This window comes from Lagenorhynchus albirostris, chromosome 6 (genome assembly GCF_949774975.1).
Source record: "Lagenorhynchus albirostris chromosome 6, mLagAlb1.1, whole genome shotgun sequence".
NCBI lineage: Eukaryota > Metazoa > Chordata > Mammalia > Artiodactyla > Delphinidae > Lagenorhynchus > Lagenorhynchus albirostris.
The window spans coordinates 7,189,996-7,209,553 of NC_083100.1; the positions used below are offsets into that span (position 1 = coordinate 7,189,996).

Consider the following 19,558-nt stretch of genomic DNA (forward strand, 5'->3'; position numbering starts at 1 on the left):
CGCTTAACAAACTTATTATCAAGCACCATGTAAAGCTAAAAAGATGATCAAGAACCTGGAAAGAACCTAGGGTGGGAAGGAAGTGGCTTCTGCATAAATAACAGCAGACCGAGACCGACCTGCAAGGAGAGGGGCTGCCAGCCTGGCGCCACTGCAGGCCTGCAGGCTCACGGGAAAGCCTGGGCATTTCTGTGGAAGGGCGTCTCTAGCAGGGCGGTCAAGACACAGAGCCCTGAGGTCAAAAGGATGGGGTGCCACTCACTCGCTGTGTGGCCTCGGCACTCTCATCCGCACGGTGGGGACGGTTGGGGGACCTCCAGGATTGCAGCGAGGACGGAGGGAGGTGACGCGTTGGAAGTACTCAGCATCACACCAGGCACGGGTTAGGAGCTGGACAAATGGCAGCTGTCACTATTACTTGCCCGCTGGTGCCATTTATCTCCGATAACCCTGCGTAGACAAGAGAGAGAACAGGGACATTTACGGCCACTGTTTACCAATGAAGTGTCCCACCCATCAGTGTGTCTCAGACAGGAAGGTACTGACTAAGAGAGAAATGGAGCCAAGAGTTTCCTCGATTTGGAGAGAGAGTGGTGCCCAAGCTGGCAAAGGGGCATCGGGGAGTGCTCAGCAGATCTTGCAAAACAGCCTTTTTCTCCCCAGTGTGATTTTCTGGAAGCAGTACATGCTGTTTCACAGAATATTGATGAACAGTCATCATCCTGGTCCCCTCCCCAGTCACCTGGGAGCCAACTGCAGAGAACGTCTCCTTTCTCTGGACTCTGGTCCCAGGCCTCGTTTACAGCAGTTTGGAATAATGTCTAACGTTGCCTTGTTCCTTGAGGGATGTGTGTCCTGTGTCAGGAGGGGCCCCCCGCCCTCACCCTCCAGTCCCATGATCTGGGCTGCCATAACAGAATACCTCAGACTGGGTGGCTAACCCACAGACATTTATTCTCATAGTTCTGGGGGCTGGAAGTCCAAGATCAAGGTGCTGGCAGGGTTGGTTTCTGGTGAGGCCTCCCTCCTTGGTTTGCAGGTGGCCACCTTCTCACTGTGTCCTCACATGGTCTTTCCTCTGTATAGGTGCATCCCTTCCACAGAGGTGTGAGGTGTCTGTCCCTCTTCCTGTAAGTTCACCAGTCATATTGGATTAGGGGCTCACCCTCATGAGCGCATTAACTGTAATTACCTCTTCAAAGGCCCCGTCTCCAAATGCAGTCACATTGGGGGTTAGGACTTCAACATGTGAATTTTGGGGGACACAATTCAGTCCATAACAGGTGGGAAAACGCAGGCTACCTGAGAAGATCCTTTCTGTACATCTGCTCAGACAAGAGCTTAGTCCCGGCCACTGCCGACAGTCTGTCCTGGAAGGAACCTGGGATGCAGGAAGAGGTGAAGGTGCCTCCTGGGACCCTTAGGGGTAAGGGGATGCTTTTGCTTCCCGGCTCTGCCAGTGACACACCAGACAACAACAGTAGTGAAGGGAGGTGGTGGGTAGCGTCTGTCCTCGGTCAGCCCGCTTTTGTCTCTGACCCCTGGTGACTCAGGCCACACCACAGCATCATAATAAAGGTTATGGCGTCAAAGACCGCTGTGAAGCATTGACACCAAGGCCAGGAAGCCGAAACCAATCCTAATCGGGATAGAATGACCACACACGGGGTCCACAGAGAATCTGAATTGTAAGGTGGAGACGGTGAAGGTAAAGAAGGCAAAGGACTGTTCAGCCTTGAGCGTCGCTGATGCTGCAGGAAGGAAGGACCCGCATACCAAGGGGAACATCAGGGTGGAGCGTGGAGGCCGATGACGTGAGCTGCCTGCCCGGACCGTGAGGACCCGCGTCAGAAAATGAGATACCACAGGCTGAACTGTCTTAGATCACAGGAAATTGTGGGTCGGTAAACTGAGTTCTTAACGGACAGTGCTCTTTGTGTGTTAGGGGCTGTTTTTTTCACTTTTTTGATCGGAAGCAGCCTTTGCTTGGTGTCCTGGCTTCCTCTTTCATCCCCTTGCTGATGGGTCAGGGGTCTCCCCTGTTTCTTCAGATGCACTGCTTGACTAGGGTGGTCCAGGTGGGCCTGACCCAGGGCCACTCCAGTCCCAAGGCTGCTGAGGGCCCTGAACCCAAACAGCACCGAGGCCTGGGCTGCCTCGGGAGAGGGGTCCTGGTTCTGTGCACCTGTGGGGCATCTTCTGTTCCATGGGGTGCGGGGCTGGCCTGGGGTCTGCAGGCTCGGAAGTTTCTGGACTCCCCCGGGGAAGGGGAGATGCTCACCGACCAAAGCTGAACCCTCTCAGCTCATGAGACTGTGGCGATGGTCTCAGCTGGAACTCCGGTGATTTCTCTGATACATTGTTTCCTTTTTTTGGAGAAAAGTCTAAGTTTACTGAGAAAAATCTAATCCATTTCTTCCAAAGCCTGTGGGGAGACAGGCATGGCTTCTCATCCACAGGCCGGTGGGGGAAGCAGCAAGAGCACACGCGGAGCCCAGGAGCGTCGAGCAGCCCCGGGACTCCGGAACGCAAGGCTGTGTGGTTCTGGCCCACACGGCGGCCAGCAGGGTGGACTTAAGACTGTGCGCAGAAGCCTGCTCTGCCCCCACGTGACTCCTCTACTGGCCTGGCCGCCAGGCCCCTCCCCCAGCTCCCTCTCCACCACCCGTCTCCCACCTCCACCTGGTGTCCACACCCCTGCTCTGAACGGGTCATACTTTGGCACTCACACCCAGTGGCACCTCCTGGTACAGGCCCTCCTTGACCCCTCTGGCTGGAGCTCCATCCGTGAAGCACTTGAGGTCCTGTGAAGACGACACACGGATGCCGGATGGATTACGGCCCTGGACATCTGCCAGGTGCTTTGAGACAGGCCGGCCCCAGCTGGGCCTTTCCTCTGGGGACTGTGGTCCTCGTTCTGCACACGTGGGAACTGAGGCTTAGTGGGATGAAGCAATTCTCTGGCTAACTCCAAGGCCGAAGCCTTGACAGCTCTGCTCCTCAGCGGCCTGTGGTGGACACCAGGCCCAGCACGGCCCTCACTAGCTGCAAAACCACCTGGACTGGCCCCTCGAAGAAAGGTCCAGAGCTGCCCGGCTCTTTCCCTTGGCAAAGAACCCAGGAGGGAGTTGGGCTTAGTAGTAGCGGGGTTGTGAAAAACCCAGGAAGCGTAACATGACTGTTGGCGGATACCAAGCGGAATAATCCAGCACTAAGCACCGATGGGAGACCAAGCTGTGATTCAGAAACTTCGGGTCAGTCCAGCCGAGCTCCCGAGGATGACGGTCCTGTGTGAGCCCTGCACCCCGACGGCGGGCAGCGCGGGGCCTCAGCCAGCCCGGCCGCGGCTGCTTTCACCAAGGAGGGATTCTCTGCAGTAAGTAACTCACACACACACACTGACATATACGCAGTCACGCACTCACGCACACACAGTCACGTATATACACACTCTCATGTGCTCACACACACCTCTTCCCGTCTGCTCGTAGCATCCCTCACACCCAGCGGGATGCACTTTACTCCTGTCTGCTCTGCCTTCACTGCCCTGGGACGGAAGCAGGAAGTTTGCCGTGTTCACGGAGGAGGAGTCCCGGGTGCCCGGACCAGTGCTCGTCAGCGTTTGCGGACGAATGAATGAACGAATGAATGAACGAGAGAGCAGGGCCTGGACCCTGTCAGCTCCACACACCATGCAAAAGCTTGAATGACTGAGGGTAAAAATAATATTGATGAGGAAAGGACGACCATATTGATGTGGCAAATAGTTTGGCATATAAAATAAAGATAAACACCCTGGAAAACAAAAATCCACGGGTGACTAGTTGCCTATAAACGGAGAAAGAGGGGGTGAGGTTGTGGCGGATGGGCACAGCCGGGATCAAGGAGCAGTGATTCAGGCCCAATGCCCGCTGCGTGTCAGCGGCTAAGAGGCCCGCCTGGCACTGCCCGGTGGCCCCCGACCCCTCGTCCTCCCGGGGGTCAGGATGGTGACGCTCTCAGGGCTCTGGGCACCTTTCCCACGTGTGATCCCACAGCTGTGCGTCACAGGCGTCGCTCAGGGAGACGTTTGTCTGCGGGGCTGCGTCCTGGGCATGGTGGTGTTTTCCTCTCTCGGTGTCTGCAACACTCATCTGTCTCGGTTTGGGCTGTTCTGTTTTGCTTCTTTTAGTTACATTTGCTTAGAACTTGCAAGCTGTAATGGCCTGACGTTGTCTTAAGAAACTTAAATTTAGCAGCAGGAAAGTGATTTTTGTTGTCAGCATCTGTAACAGAGATGATTCCAGGAACTTCCTGCCCAGCGCAGTCTCAGCCTTGCCCGGCAGGGCTTGGCTGGGCGTTGGCAGAACAGAGGGTGGGGCCTTCCGTGCCGAGGCCTCAGCTCTGGCGTGAGTGAGGCCAGCGGGATGTGCTTTGTGTGTTTCGTATCTTTAAGCGGACCAAGCATCTGTGACTCGGGGACAGTTAGAGAGGCCGCCAGCTCGTTTCAGTGCCTCCTCTCACTGTCTTGAGTGAGGCACAGACACTAGGGGACCGGTGGGCTCTCCTCTGATGGTGGCCCACGGTCTGTCATTTGTGGGCCACCCTGGAGTGAGCTCCCAACTTACAAATATGTCGCTCATTTTAAAGTGCCCTGCCAGGTTGGCTGTGGGTCCGAGCTTTGCGGGGAAGCAGCAGGCCAGGCCTCCTGCAGACGCCATTGAATCCCTGCTCTGCCTGCGCTTAAGTCAGCAGGGGTGGGTACTGGTGGGCAGAGCCCAGAACTTGGAAAAACCTTGGGTTGAATCTTCCACACCCTCCAGCAGTAACTCTGGGGCATTGCTTAACCTCTGCATCTGTTTCCTTTTAGCGAAATGCGAACTTCTGTACGTCCTTCCTGGGGGACCAGTGAGGATGGAACGAGAAGGCGCCTTGTGTGTCTGGAACACATGCTGGTCCTCCCTCCCTCTTCCCTTCCCTGTCTCCCTTCCTTCCACCATCCTTCCTAGCCCCGGCAGCACTAGCTTTCGTGGCCAGAGGCTTGAGCCCTGCCTGGGTCAGGGTTCTGGTCAGTGGGAGGATGGAGGACCCCAAAGGGAGGTGAAATGTGGGGTGGTCGGGATGCTGGGAAGGGACCAGGGCCCCCTACACTCATCGCTGTCCCATCTCCCGGCGCTCCTCTGTCTGTCTGTGTTTTTTCCTGGGGCTGCAGTAAGAAATTAGCACAAACTGGGTGGTAATTATTCTCCCCCAGTTGTAGAGGCCAGAAGCCTGAAATCAGCGTGTTGGCAGTTCTGCCTCTTTCCGCTTCCGGTGGCTCCCGTTCCCTGGCTTGAAGCAGCATCACTCCAGTCTCTTCCTGTGTCCTCACATGGCCTTCTTCCCTGTGTGTCTGCCAGATCTCCCTCTGCATCTCTCCTGTAAGAACACCTGTCATTGGATTTAGACCCTCAATCCAGGATGGTCTCCTCACCTTGACATCCTTCACTTACATCTGCAAAGACCCTTTTGCCAAACAGGTTCACGTTCACAGGTGCTGGAGCTTGGCATGTGGACACAGCTCTGGGTGGGCGCACAGTTCATCCCACTACACTGTCCCTTCTGGGCAGCCACCGTGGGCCCAGACCTGAACCCACCCTGAGCTGAGGAACAGCAGAGAGAGATGGGGGAGAGGAAGGTGAGGGTGGTCCCAGGGTGGTCTCAGGAAGGGTCATGGGTTTGCTTGAGAGTAAGGAAGGAGGGTGAACCAGCAACTACTGCCCTCGCTTCACAGATGACACATAAGGGAACAGAGGTCCAGTGAGTTTGCTGTTTCATAGACTCAATAATCAGGTGATAAGCGTGATAGAGAATGAAGGCGCCTCCAGAAAGCTTATCAGATTATGGATTTCTTTCTCTGTCTTCTTTCTCTCTTTCTTTTTTCAAAATGAAAATTGCTTTATCAATTACATTATAAAATAAGACCATGAAAGAAACAATATATGCTCATTCTTCAATTTTTAGACAATTGAAAGGGTAAAAAGAAAACAGTAAAAGTCACCCCCAAACTCCACCCCCTACTGACACCTGTGGTTGACATTATGGCCTGTTTCCTTCCGGACATTTTTCTGGGCGTGTAGAAGTGGGGTCCTTCTACTGCTGACTCTCTCACCCATTCCGCACCAGGAGACAGTCCTGAGTCACCCTCAGCAGCTGTCGGGAACCCAGCGGATGGCTGGCCCCTCGTGTTTGACCTTGTTCCGTACTCGGACACGAGGCTATCTCCGGCTTCACTCTCGTGAGCGGGGCAAGCGGTCTTGGCCACGGATGGCAGCGCCCTTGCCAACGCAGACCCCGACAGCAGTCTTCCTTCACTTTTAAAACCTTTGCATCTGGGGACTTTCCCTGGTGGTCCAGGGGTTAGGACTCGGTGCTTTCACTGCAGGGGCCACAGGTTTGATTCCTGGTCGGGGAACTAAGATCCCGCAAGCCGTGCATGGCAGCCAAAAAACTAAACTAAAATAAAACCTTTGCATCTGAGAGCGGGGGCAGACGAGTCCTAGGTGCTGACCGCTGGCCCTCCTCACGTCCCAGGCCATGTTCGAGCTGGTGACTTCCGAGGCCTCCTACTACAAAAGCCTGAACCTGCTGGTGTCCCACTTCATGGAGAACGAGCGCCTGAAGAAGATCCTGCACCCGTCCGAGGCACACATCCTCTTCTCCAACGTGCTGGACGTCATGGCCGTCAGTGAGCGGTGAGCCTCCGCCCGGGTCCTCGTGGGGCCCCTTCCTGTCCCTCCTCCTCGCCTGGGGCACGTCCGGGGCTGGCGGCACTGCCTGTTACTCTGGCTTCTCTGCTTTTGTAGGTTTGGAATTTTCTGTAATAAGATGTAACTAAATACATAAACCCAAAGATCTCCCAGCAACGAGGCCCGTCGCGTCCCCCTGGACAGGACGGCTGCCTGCAGGTCCCCCCCGGCCATGCAGGTGCTCCGTGTGTCTCACACAATAAGGCACATCAGTGGCGGGTGTCACGACCTGGTCCGGGGGTGTCCATGTGAGCTGCTCTTTATCCTGACCTCACAAGGCCCTGGCTTGGTGTGTGCGGGGCCCGAGACCCTCTGAGGGCCAACGCGGAGCGCGGTCCTGGATTGACACTTTCTCTTCTCCGGTTGCGTGGTATTAGCAAGGGTGTGTGGAGGTGGCGATTGGGACTGTACTTCTTTTGCCTAAAGAAGGATGGGATGAGCTTAAGTGGGGGAGGAATAGACATCTATTGACTGATTATTGCAAAGAAGAAATGAACTCCAGTCATTCCGTTAGGATAAAAGACCCATTTACCCTTTTCACTGTAGCCTGGGGAGGTTTGCAGCTAAAAGTGCAGAACTCAGCTTTTATGAGCTGGTCCGTCCCCGCCTGTTCAGATGTGAAGTAGCACGCGGGTAGCAGCAAACCCACACCCGTGTGTGGCTCTCCATGGACCCTCCTGAGTCAGTCCCCCTCCACATGGACACCCCACCTTTCCGTTTGCAGCCCCCAGATCCTCGTGGCAGCCCCCCACCTGGTAGGCTCAGGAAGGCGAGAGCTGACTGAGACCAGAGCAGCCTCGGAGACGCCTCGGTCTCTGCTGCTCACCCCCACTGGGGGAGGGGTGTCTATTTATTTTTGTATTTATTTATATTTTATTATGGAAAATCCCAAGCATGCAGAAGTAGAGACACCAGTGTAGCAAGCCCACGCTTCAGCATTAGGTTCACCCACGGGATTGTTCTGAAGCAGATCACCATCGTCATCTCACTTCAACTGTAAACGCATCGGTGTGGACGTAAAAGATGGGGTCTCTCCCTTTTAAAAATGCTCCTAGGGCTTCCCTGGTGGTGCAGTGGTTGAGAGTCCACCTGCCGATGCAGGGGACACGGGTTCGTGCCCCGGCCCGGGAAGATCCCACATGCCGTGGAGTGGCTGGGCCCGTGAGCCGTGGCCGCTGAGCCTGCGCGTCCGGAGCCTGTGCTTCGCGACGGGAGATGCCACAACAGTGAGAGGCCCGCGTACCGCAAAAAAAAAAAAATGCTCCTAATGTCACTACCCACCTATAAAACTGAACAAGTAATTCCGTGATGTGACAGAACGTGCCCCCCTCGCTGGGACCTCCTCCTGTCGTGTTGGTTGGTTTGGTGGAGACGTGTCCCGAGTCTCCTCAGCCAGCCACCCCTAACCCAGCCGCCGCCCGCTGCAGGTTTCTCTTGGAGCTGGAGCGCAGGATGGAGGAGAACATCGTCATCTCAGACGTGTGCGACATCGTGTACCTCTACGCCGCCGACCACTTCTCCGTCTACATCACCTACGTCAGCAACCAGACCTACCAGGAGAGGACCTACAAGCAGCTGCTGTGAGTATGGCTGGGCAGCGGGGCCATCACGCAGGCGTGGCCCCGGCGGCCCCCTCCTCTTGTGCTGACACTGAGCTGGGGTCCCTGGGTCTCTGCTTTCCCAGGACAGCATCCAACTCCGGCACGTTCTGGGGCTTTCGGTGTCACTAGGGAAATGTTGACCCCGGGACAGTCAGCCATGGCGCCCACCGGACCCGTGTCCAGATGGCCGTGCAGAGCTCTGTGAGTTTTAGAAAAGGGAGCTTGAGGCCAAGAGGACAACTCGAGGCCCAAGACGGCAGGAAAGTGGTTTGAACTAGAGACAAGGCAAGGATTGGGGGGAGGGAGTCTTTCTGGTGGTTCTCCAGCAAAGCCCTTGAATTTACTAATCTGCCCATTTTGTAAATTTTCTTGGGGTTTCCGTTGATGAGAGAGTTTTTTCATTAACTTGCCTCTTTTGAATTCTTCACATGTCTGTACCACGTTTCAACCACAGTTTAACCAGTGCTATGTTCTTAGCACGCTCGTGGGCATCAAAGGACTCTCTGAGTAGTGACCTCTGGACGTTATGCTCCGTTGGGTCTTTCTATCAAGCCGTGTAGTTCACTGGGGATGTTTTAAAGTTTGAGTATTCAGGGGTTTGGATGTTTTACATTTGGGGTTTGAAACTGGGATTTGAGGGAATCGGGATGCCAGTTTTGAGGACGAACGTTGAGAAGACAATCACACAGGAGAATAGGATTCTAGATGTTGCAGTGCCCAGGGGTCCACTGGTGTGGCCCGTGAGAGCAGACTCCCTGGGCCTGAGCGCCGTGTCCCTAATGACGGGCAGTCCAGGGCCGCGTCTGGTCTCCAGCAGTGGTTCCCACTGCCCAGCCCGTCTGCAGACGAGACATCCCCACCTGGCAGGAGTAGCACAGGTTCTCCCTGCAGCCGTCTCCAGCCTGCTGCCTGCTCCTGTCATTACGTGGGTTTACCTTGCCACCGTTTCCTGCTGGGTAAATCATCGAATTCTGCATCTGATTCATAGTCTTGGCCACGCAAGGAATTCTTGCCCTCCCACACACAGCATATTTTGCTAAGACTTCATGGGCCTGGCGTGTGAAGTCACTATTGTTATTTGACTTGTACACGAACAGTTTACTTTCCATTAAAAAAAAAAGAGAGAGGAGAGAAGAAATCGACGCGTTTTCTGTGCTTGTGGGCTGTCTGGTTCTTAGGGGTCTGAGGACGGGGAAGAACCCCCTCCAATTTGTGCCTCCCACGAGCCAGAGACCTACTCTCTTGTCTGTGTCCCCAGCCAGGAGAAGGCAGCCTTTCGGGAGCTGATCACGCAGCTGGAGCTGGACCCCAAGTGCAGGGGGCTGCCCCTCTCCTCCTTCCTCATCCTGCCTTTCCAGAGGATCACGCGCCTCAAGCTTTTGGTCCAGGTACCAGCCTCTCTCCCCTGACACACACTTCTCCTGCTGCGGGCTGTTTGTTTTGGTCATTCCAGGCTGGCTTTCTGTTTCCAGAAGTCCATTTGTTCCACAAATCCTAATTAAGCTCCTACTGTGTGCCAGGCAGTGGGGGACTCAGCCCCTGCTTCCACAGAGCCACATTCTGGGGGAGGGTGGGGAGATACACACACACACACACACACACACACACACACACACACACACACACACACACACACACACACACGCCAGGCAGTGGGGGACTCAGCCCCTGCTTCCACAGAGCCACATTCTGGGGGAGGGTGGGGAGATACACACACACACACACACACACAGACACACAGACACACACACACACACAGACACACACACACACACACACACACACACACACACACACACACAACCAGGAAGTGGTCATGGCTGAGGACAGTGAAACAGAGTGACATGATGGTGGTGACTGCCTGCCCACTGCCAGTTGGGGGATCAGGAAAGACTCGGATGAGTGACATTTAAGCTAAGACTTGGCCGACAGGGAGGAGCCATTCATCTGACAGGGAGCTGCTTATGCAAAGGCCCTGGGGCAGCAAGGTACACAGACGGGGCGGCCAGCGGTGAGCTGGGGGAACATGATGGGAATGGGTGTGCAGGTGTGGGCAGAGCCTGATCAGGGGCCTAAGGAGCCAGGAAAGACATTGGGTTCTATCCTCAATGTGATGGGGAGTCATTCCATCTAGTTGATGCTGGTAAGAGCTCAAAGCAGCTGCCGTGTGGAGGGTATCAGGCAGGAGGGCAAGAGTGGAAATGGGACTGAGGTTCAGAGGCAGCGCGTCCGAGGGGTGAATGTAGGCGGGGTGCTCCCGGTACACCCGCCAGTTACTGCAGGAGGTAGGGAGGGGCCTACCAGAGAGGAGGCCAGCGTGGAGGGCTCGTGCCCAGGCTGAAGAAGCCACACCACCCTCTGCCTGAGGCCAGGAGCAGGACCTGGTCAGATGGGGTTTTATCCCAATGAGAAAAGGTGGAGCCTGAGCCATCCTGTTCGCTGGGAGATGGATTTGGGAGCCGGGGGATGGTTACAGGCAGGGTTGGTGACCCCATGTTGGTGGGGGGGAGGGTAAGGAGGCATCGGAGCTGACTGCGTGTGTCTGGCTTGGCTGGCAGGCAGAGGCGGGGCAGGTGACCGCACAGGGGAGGCTGGGGGCCTGCAGCTGAGGGACATCCAAAGGTGGGAGGGATCTGGGTCTGGTCTGGAGCTCAGGAGAGAGTGGAAAGGATGCCCAACATCCTGGTGGCTGGGTGGCAGCAGGTGGCTGGGAACGTTCGTGCCACCACATGGGGCAGCTGTGGGGGAGGTGAGCTGTGCTCAGATGCACCCAAACCTCTTCATGGAATGAGAGCAGATCAGAAATATGGGCACGGGGAGAACTGTGAGGCAGAAACCAATGCAAACATTGTAATTTATAGGCGAAATGCAAGAAAATCCAACTACTGGATTTTATCAGTAAGACCAGACTTAACAAAGCCTCAGGGTCGTTGCTACTTGGCTTCAAACGGCAGTCCCACTGATGCTGCTGCAGACATTGAGCTCACCTCGGGGACAGCCAGCCCTCAGCGACCCTTCCCTCACTGTCGGGCCTCGCCCGCCCCCTTCCCCACCGCACTTGGTTGCCTCCTTTGCTTCGGTCTTCGGTCTTCGCTGCAAGGAGACTGGGGCTCGGGGTTGGCCCTCGTAGTTAGTCCTCGTGCCGACCTTGACTCGTGGTTATCATCTTAGAGCCGAGCAAGGCTTGTGTGCGATGCTCCGCCCTCGGCTGGTGGAAGGTTCTCCCGCCCTCAGTCCGTAACTGGTGGGGCTCTTTGCTCCGGGATGTTGCAGCAACACGAGGCTGTTTGGACCAGTGCGGCAGGGAGGCTGCCACTGCTAAAGCGGGTGGAGAGGGGAGGAATGGCTGTACGTGCGGAAACTAAATGCAGACTTTGCCTGTGCTCAGAACATCCTGAAGAGGGTGGAAGAGAGGTCTGAGCGGGAAGGCACTGCCTTGGGTGCGCACAAGGAACTGGAGCTGGTGAGTTGTGCTTTCCTCTTTCCACATTTCCCGGTCAGCGGTCTTCCTCCTCTAGGCCCACCTTCCTGTCCTGCCCCCTCCTGTGCCCGTGCGCCTCTGGAAGATGCACATTCATTTTAGTAGTTGGCAATCCAGAGAGGTCACTGGGTCCAAAGAATAAGTCGGGTGGGCTTGCTTCTCACCCCGGGCTGCTGACGTGCGGGGTGGACCAGGCCGGCCGGGCGCTCTTGGCCTGCAGACACGTTCACGGACCCTCCCGCCAGCCCCCGCTCTGTGGCCACCCACAGGCCCAGGCGCTCCCCTCCGCAGCCCTCGGAGGCCCCACGCTTGTCCTGACCTGTTTCCAGTGTCAAACGCCATGGCTCTTGCCTCCCTTGCCGCGCTCTGAGGCCGGCTCTGGCCCTTCTTGGGCCCTGATGCAGCTCTGCCCTGTGCGCCTCTCCCGCCCCCCGATCCCGCCTCTCCCGGCCCTCGAGCTGCACCTCCTATCCCCGCGAGAGGACTGCCCGGCCCTGCCAAGCCTGGGCTCTTCCTGCCCAGGAGTGGAGAAAGCATCTCCTCTCCTGATCCTCCGAGAGAAGAGGATCCTCCTGGAAGCTGCCGGCAGAGCAGGGGCCGTGCGGGAGGGGTCAGTGAATGTGTCTGTTCCCACGTATTTGTCTGAAAGCAGCGCTGTCCCGTGTGTTTGGCTCCAGTGTGTCCGCTGGAGCTGCGAGCCCACTCCTGGCAGCCGTGCAGGGTCCACTCTGTCGCGCTGGTGACCCTGAAACGGACGAGAGCCTGGTGTTGGGAAGTCCTTTCCACTTAGTGTACCAGTGGCAGCAGCTTAGTAAAAGGACTATAGCCCCAGGTGGTGGTTCTAAGCCACATGGAGCCACACGGAGCCATGAGGACTTTGTAGCTTAATGCAGTCTTTTCCCCCCAGGGGCCTCTCCTCGCATCCCTCAATCAGGCCAGTTGGCCTCCAAAATCCTTCTGGCGATTATACCCTTTGGATCCTGGGAAACACAGCACTCCCCTCCCAGCCTAGCTGGGGAAAGGCTGGAGCCTCGAGCAGGCTGGTCAGGGAGGGTCAGGGACCTGCCAGCCAGGCTGCATCTCTCGGGACCCTCTGCCCACCCCTGGAACGCACACACCTGATCATTCCGGCCCCCACCGGGCAGCCGGCCACACTGGGCCCCAAGGGGTCTCGGGGCACCGGCAAGTGTCTTCTGTTTTCACGTGCTTTTCTGCTTTCATCTCTTTTTCATTTCCCAGGTATACACTTGCTTCTCATTATTTACCTTTTTTAATAAAGGTGGGGTTTTTTCCCTTAATTTATAAAAATGATGCTGAATACAAACAAGTCCACAAACTGTTCATAGGCAGAAAGAAGACGGTAAAGGTGAGCAGTTCTCCCACACCCCACTGCCCACACGCTGGTGCCGGCCCCTCCAGGCCCTTTCCAGACAGACGCCTGCGCACACAGCTGTATTCTTTGCAGGTGGGCTTGTGCTTTACGAGTTGGCTTTTCCCTCCATTTAGCGCCTGTAAAATTATTGCACTTCTTCGTGGTTTCAGAGTACAGGGTTCTGTGGATTCATGAGCGCTACTCAACCCCTGTGGATGGACATTTAGGTTGAGGACAGTTTTTCTTGCTCTGAACGCCACTGCGGGGGACATCCTAGTACGCACGTCTTTGGGCTCGTTCCTAAACGCTGCGCGCCTGCTGGGTGCCGGCCCCTGTTCTGGATCCTGTGCAGATATCATCTCTCGGAATGAGTCCCCAGAAGTCCCAGAAAATGTGGTTTCATTTGGCCCCTTGGTACCTGGGTTGCCTCCCAGGAAGGTGGGGGGACTCTGTGCTCCCCCCACAGTGTGTGACGGAACCTGATCCCCAGACCTGGGGCATTTCCAGTCTGACGGATGAGAAGGGATGTCTTCTGGTCGAAATTTGCTCTCTTAGGTGACATGAGGGGTCGGCATCGATTTATGAGTTCTCTGGAGTTCACGTCCCAGCAAAGACAAGGCCCTGATTTTCTACACTGGAACTGAGACCCAGTTGAGACTGACCAGCTGTGGCCTGAGTGGGCCGAAGGAAGTGGTCAGAGACAGCTGGCTGTGGGTGGCCTGATGTGTCCTCCTTCTCGTCCCAGGTGGTGAAAGCATGCAACGAGGGCGTCAGGAAAATGAGCCGCACGGAGCAAATGATTAGCATTCAGAAGAAGATGGAGTTTAAGATCAAGGTGAGCCCACGCCCAGCCACGCGTCCCCGCCCCAGCCCGGCTGTCCTGGAGCACTGGGCACTGGCCGGGCTCGCTGAATGGCTGCCCTTGGGTCTCAGCACAGCAGCACCTCCACCGAGGCCTTCCCTGACCCCTTAGCTGAAGGCCCCACCTGCCCCCAGTCACCAGGCCGTCACATTGGCCTAGACCAGGGGTCCCCAACCCCCAGGCCGCGGACCAGTAACGGTCTGCAGTCTGTTATGAACCGGGCGGCACAGCAGGAGGTGAGCGGTGTGTGAGCGAGCGAAGCTTCATCTGTATTTACAGCCGCTCCCCATCGCCCCCCATCGCTCCCCATCGCTCCCCATGGGTCCCCATTGCCCACATCTCTCCCCATGGGTCCCCATCGCTCCCCTTCGCCCCCCATCGACCCCCATGGGTCCCCATCGACCCCCATGGGTCCCCATCGCCCCCCATGGCTCCCCATCGCCCCCCATCGCCCCCCATGGGTCCCCATCGCCCGCATCTCTCCCCGTGGGTCCCCATCTCTCCCCTTCGCCCCCCATCGACCCCCATGGGTCCCCATCGCTCCCCTTGGCCCCCCATCGACCCCCATGGGTCCCCATCGCCTCCATGGCTCCCCATCGCTCCCCATCACCCCCATCGCCCCCCATGTCTCCCCATCCCCCCCATCCCCCTCATGGCTCCCCATCGCCCCCCATCGCTCGCACTACCGCCTGAACCATCCCCCCATCCCCCACCCCCGTCTGTATAAAAGTTGTCTTCCACAGAACCAGCCCCTGGTGCCAAAACGGTTGGGGACCGCTGGCCTAGACTGTCTCCTACAGGGAGTCAGGAGCTGCCTGCTCTCACTTACTGGCTGTGTGACCTTGTACAGTCAGCTCACATGAAGAGTATGACATGGACTGCTCTTAAATGTGGGCGATTTGAAAATTCGACAGAAGTTACCGACCTTTCCCCCAACTTTGTGTAAAGCTTGAGGCATTAGTGACCCTAAGGGCCCCGAGGGCTTGGGTTTCTGGGGTTCTGGGCACATGAGCACACGGTACCTACCGAGGGTCCCTGAGGTCATGCTAGGTTTGGGAGCTGAGCCCCAGCTGAGGACGCAGACCTCCGGGCCCCCCACGTAGCTCCACCTGTGGGCCGCATGCTGGGTGCTGGGTGCTGGGTGCCTGCCCCGGAGCCACAGTGTGGAGACCGGCCGGCCCAGTCTCCTCACCCTGTGGGACCCAGTTCTCCCCTCTCTCCTGTGAACTTGGCCTCTCCTCTGATCCTGCATCACACAGTAGTAGGAGAATGACACACACACACAGAGGCACCCACATGTACACACTCACACGTGAGTACAGACACAGGACACGTGGACACACTTAGACGTGAGCACACATACGTAAAAGCACACGCAGATACACAGACACACATATGCCCACTCAGGCACACGTGCGCGTGCACACACACACGCCCTTCCGTGTTTGCCCAGCACCCGTTCCTCCCTCCCGCCAGCGCCACGCGTGTCCTGGGCCCAGCGCGGGCCTCACACACCATTGCTCGCGGTCATCACTCCAGTCAGAGCGCGAGGGGAGCCTGGGGCGGGGGGCGCGGAGGGGCACAGCCCTTCTGATGCCGTCCCCCCTCACACAGTCGGTGCCCATCATCTCCCACTCCCGCTGGCTGCTGAAGCAGGGCGAGCTGCAGCAGATGTCAGGCCCCAAGACATCCCGGACCCTGCGGACCAAGAAGCTCTTCCGGGAAATTTACCTCTTCCTCTTCAACGACCTGCTGGTGATCTGCCGGCAGATTCCGGGGTGAGCGGCAGGCAGGAGGGATGGGGAGTCACCACGGCCTGGGGGCGGCGGGCGTGGTGCTGGGATGTTGCCCAGGCCCTGGATCCTCTTTGAAGGCCTGCTCCGTTCTGGTCCAGCCTTGGGCCTTCGGGCAGGTATGTTTCAACGCCCTGAGCTTCCGTTTCCCCTCCGTCTAGCGGGGGCTGTACCCCTAAGGACGTGGAGAGTCCAGCTCAGTGCCTGACGCCTGGGGAGGGCTCGGCCGAGCGCCCCCTGCCGTGTCGTGGGTGCCGACCCCTCGTCCGCCGTCCACACCGTGGAGGGCGGGGGCTGGGGGTGAGGGGGACAGGCGGTCAGGTGGGGGGCTTCCAGAAGGAGGTGAGGAGCGGCAGCAGAGGGGCCGGCCTCGCGGGCCAGGGTAGAGCGTTCCCTGGAAATCCGAGCCGCCGCCGCCTCGGGACTGACGTGCCTCTGCTGCCACCCTCGGTCCCCAGAGACAAGTACCAGGTTTTTGACTCCGCCCCGCGGGGCCTGCTGCGAGTGGAGGAGCTGGAGGACCAGGGCCAGACGCTGGCCAACGTCTTCATCCTGCGGCTGCTGGAGAACGCGGATGACCGGGAGGCCACCTACATGCTGAAGGCGTCCTCTCAGTGAGTGCCCAGCGCCGCTGTCGCCTGCCCGGGGGGAGCGAGGCTCCAGGCTTAGCGCACCGCCGCCCTGTTCCTGTCCTTCCTCCCCCCAGGCTCTGCCGGGAGGGTTTCTGTGCAGTGTTAGCGTCAGGGTTCGGGGCGAGCACGTTGCTGGGGATGTGTGTGTGTGTGTGTGTGTGTGTGTGTGTGTGTGTGTGTGTGTGTGTGTGTGTGTGTGTGTGTGTGTGTGTGTGTGTGTGTGTGTGTGTGTGTGTGTGTTCATGTTCCCTTGGGCGTCAGACTCTGGGCGGGCCCCTCTGTTCTGATGAGTTGTTGTAGAGCCCTTGGGCCCGACCGACCAGCGAACCACTGTCAAGGTGGCCTCAGGCCCACCTGCACCTCTGAGCTGCCAGGCCAGCCGCCCTGCAGCCCCTGTGCGGTGCCCAGCAACCCCCAGCCCAGGACTCAGAGGTGTCGCCCTGCACATTGCGGTCCAGTTCTGACTGCCTGGGGCAGGGGTGGCGTCAGCCTCTCCCAATTCCACGGAACATGGCTCAGGGCAGCTGGCAGCTGAGGGCTCGCCTCTGGGTTAACTTTGGGGTGTCGTGGGCTCACCCTCACCCACTGACTTTAAAGATGTACCAGGGAGGTTCTATAGCGCTCCGCCCCAGTCCCGCCACTGGATTCCCAGCCCCATCCACGCCGTCCTGCCGCTGCTCTGTGCCAGGCACGGGACCCAGTGGCCAGCTTGCTGGATGCCTGGTGCAGCGGTTCCCCTCACATGGGGTCCGTTGCTCTGCGGTTGGGGCATTTGTCCTCCTCCCTGTCCCAGGAGCGAGATGAAGCGTTGGATGACCTCGCTGGCCCCCAACCGAAGAACCAAGTTTGTTTCCTTCACATCCCGGCTGCTGGGTAGGTGGCCCACTGGGGAGGGGGCACCCGCCGGGTGGGGCAGGGGAGGGTCCAGGGAGCCTCGTGGCGGCCCTGCCTGTCACAGCTGCGTCAGCCTCAGGGGCCTCTGCACTCCGCCTGAAGGGCCTGTGGGGCCGCTGGAAAGACTGCTTCGCCTGCCCGGGGGTCCCTAGCACCCCAGTGCAAGCTTAGTACCCCGCGGAGGACACGGGTGTGCCTGAGCTTTGCAAACGTTTTGATGGTTAATGAAGAAATAAAAGCCACTGGGTCATAAGTGACAGATGCCACAAGGAAACCAAGAGGAATTCGGGCCCACAAGGCAAACGCCAGTGTTCTCTGGGGTGGCCAGTTGTCTGAAAACCTTACAGAATATAAAAGGGCACAAGTCCAGCTGCCTGATAGAGACGCGGCCATCCTGACCGAGCTCACCGAGTCCTGACTGTCCCCAAACTGCTCCCAGGGCCCAGCCCAGGACCAAGCAGCTGCTTCTGAAGTCTCAATAAGAGCCCCTCAAGCCTGTTCATCCCTGTATCCACATACTTTTTGTTCAGAACTCCTGGTGCTTTAACGGCCTTTTCTTTGGAGCCACACACCCCTCCCTCGAATGAGCCCTCTTTCAGTTGCTGTGGGAGTTTGCGTTGTCTCTTGGACAGGCAGCATGCCCCTGCTAACTGCTGAGGCAGAAGTGGGGGGCCAGGGCGGGTGCCGTGGTGATGAGGACATGCCGCTCCCCTCTCTCCTCCCTTCAGACTGCCCCCAGGTCCAATGTGTGCACCCATACATGGCCCAGCAGCCGGACGAGTTGACACTGGATCTGGCCGACATCCTGAACATCCTGGACAAGACAGAGGATGGTGAGGCCCGGGGGCTGGGTGCCTCTCGCACTCGAGGCTCCCTGCCCGCCCCTCCTGGGGTCTGCCCCAGCCTGAGGGATGCAGTGGAGAAGCAGACAGAAGAGCCGGCTGAGAGCAGGCAGAGCCCAGGGCCGTGCTGCCTGTCTGCTCCCGTAGACCATTCTGCCCCTCATGGCTTCCGCTGGCCTTTTCTCAGCAAAGAGCAGGCATCTCTCCCAGTGCCTCCGCTCTCCTTCCCCGGAGCTGTGAGGTCCGCCTTCCCCCACTTAGCATGAGGCCCAGCTGAGTGCCTGGCTCTATGTCCCTTCCCCTCATCCGGCCCTGGCATCAGCCCCCATCACAGTGGGAGGGGTGATGGCCAGGAGCACCCTGACCCTGACCCTGTATTTGCAACAAGCTTCCAGATGAGCCTGTGACCACCAGGCTTGTAGCCCCACATGGGCCAGAGAGCCGCCCGCCGAGGCTTCCGCCCACTCCTGCTGTTGGCATCAGTGCCAGAGGTTCACTCCCCTCCCCTGAAAAATTGATCCCTTATTTCTACATCAATTGTTCCTAACCTAAATCCCCCAAAATACACAAAGCATCTCCACCCAACCCCATTTCCTCCTCTTTTTCAAGACCCTGGCTGGAAAGTCTCAGGCTGGTGACCTCCAGAGGAGGCCATTTCCACCCTTCCCAAATCCTAGGGGCTCACCCAGCATTGAGAGAACAGTGGTTCCTGCCCTCCCCCTCCCCCTGCAAAATATAAACAGCCTGACACCCCTCCCACATGGCCTGCAGAAGGCGCGCCCCTGGCCCTCGGGCCCCAGGTCTTAGCCCTGCCCCAGGACCTGCCAGCAGGACCTGCGGTTCGGGTCCCAGGCCCCCAGCAGAGACACTGTGATAACGGGGGGTGGGGGGTAGAGAGCTAGGGCACTCGGCCAGTTCGTGACAGCCACCCTCGGCTGACCACCCAGCTCCCGGGAGGCTGAGGCTCAGGGAGGGGCTGCCCAACCAGAGGGTGATGGTAGCATTCACGGCCAGGGAACCACGCGGTCAGCTACCACCCCACCGGCTCCTCAACGCCTCCTGCTTTTGGGGGTGGCCCCTGGGGTCTCCTGGCCTCACTTGGGGCATCCTAGGATGGTTTGAGAGCTTGGGAATGGGTTCCAAAGTCAATACATCCGGGACACGCAGTGGTCCTGCCCCCGCCCTGTGCACACACCACGCTCCCCGGGAGGGCAGCACGCGCCCAGCTCACGGGGATTAACCAGGTCTGGGCATTTCCAGCAATGCGTCTGAGGGCAGGGGACCTCTGGAAAGGCCGGCTGGACCCCTGCGTCT

General features: G+C 58.1%; 1 protein-coding gene across 4 annotated transcripts in view; it reads left to right on the forward strand.

The window, feature by feature from the left end:
- NGEF (neuronal guanine nucleotide exchange factor) overlaps positions 1–19,558 on the forward strand; it is a 40,834-nt gene that overhangs the window by 20,197 nt on the left and 1,079 nt on the right. The window contains exons 4-12 of one of the 4 annotated variants that reach the window (XM_060151826.1): positions 6,553–6,713; positions 8,195–8,347; positions 9,627–9,756; positions 11,757–11,831; positions 13,967–14,056; positions 15,698–15,861; positions 16,335–16,490; positions 17,302–17,381; positions 18,131–18,235. In XM_060151826.1, coding sequence (XP_060007809.1) covers positions 6,553–6,713; positions 8,195–8,347; positions 9,627–9,756; positions 11,757–11,831; positions 13,967–14,056; positions 15,698–15,861; positions 16,335–16,490; positions 17,302–17,381; positions 18,131–18,235 — 1,114 coding nt within the window. The other 3 variants (XM_060151827.1, XM_060151828.1, XM_060151829.1) reach the window with 3 other exon arrangements.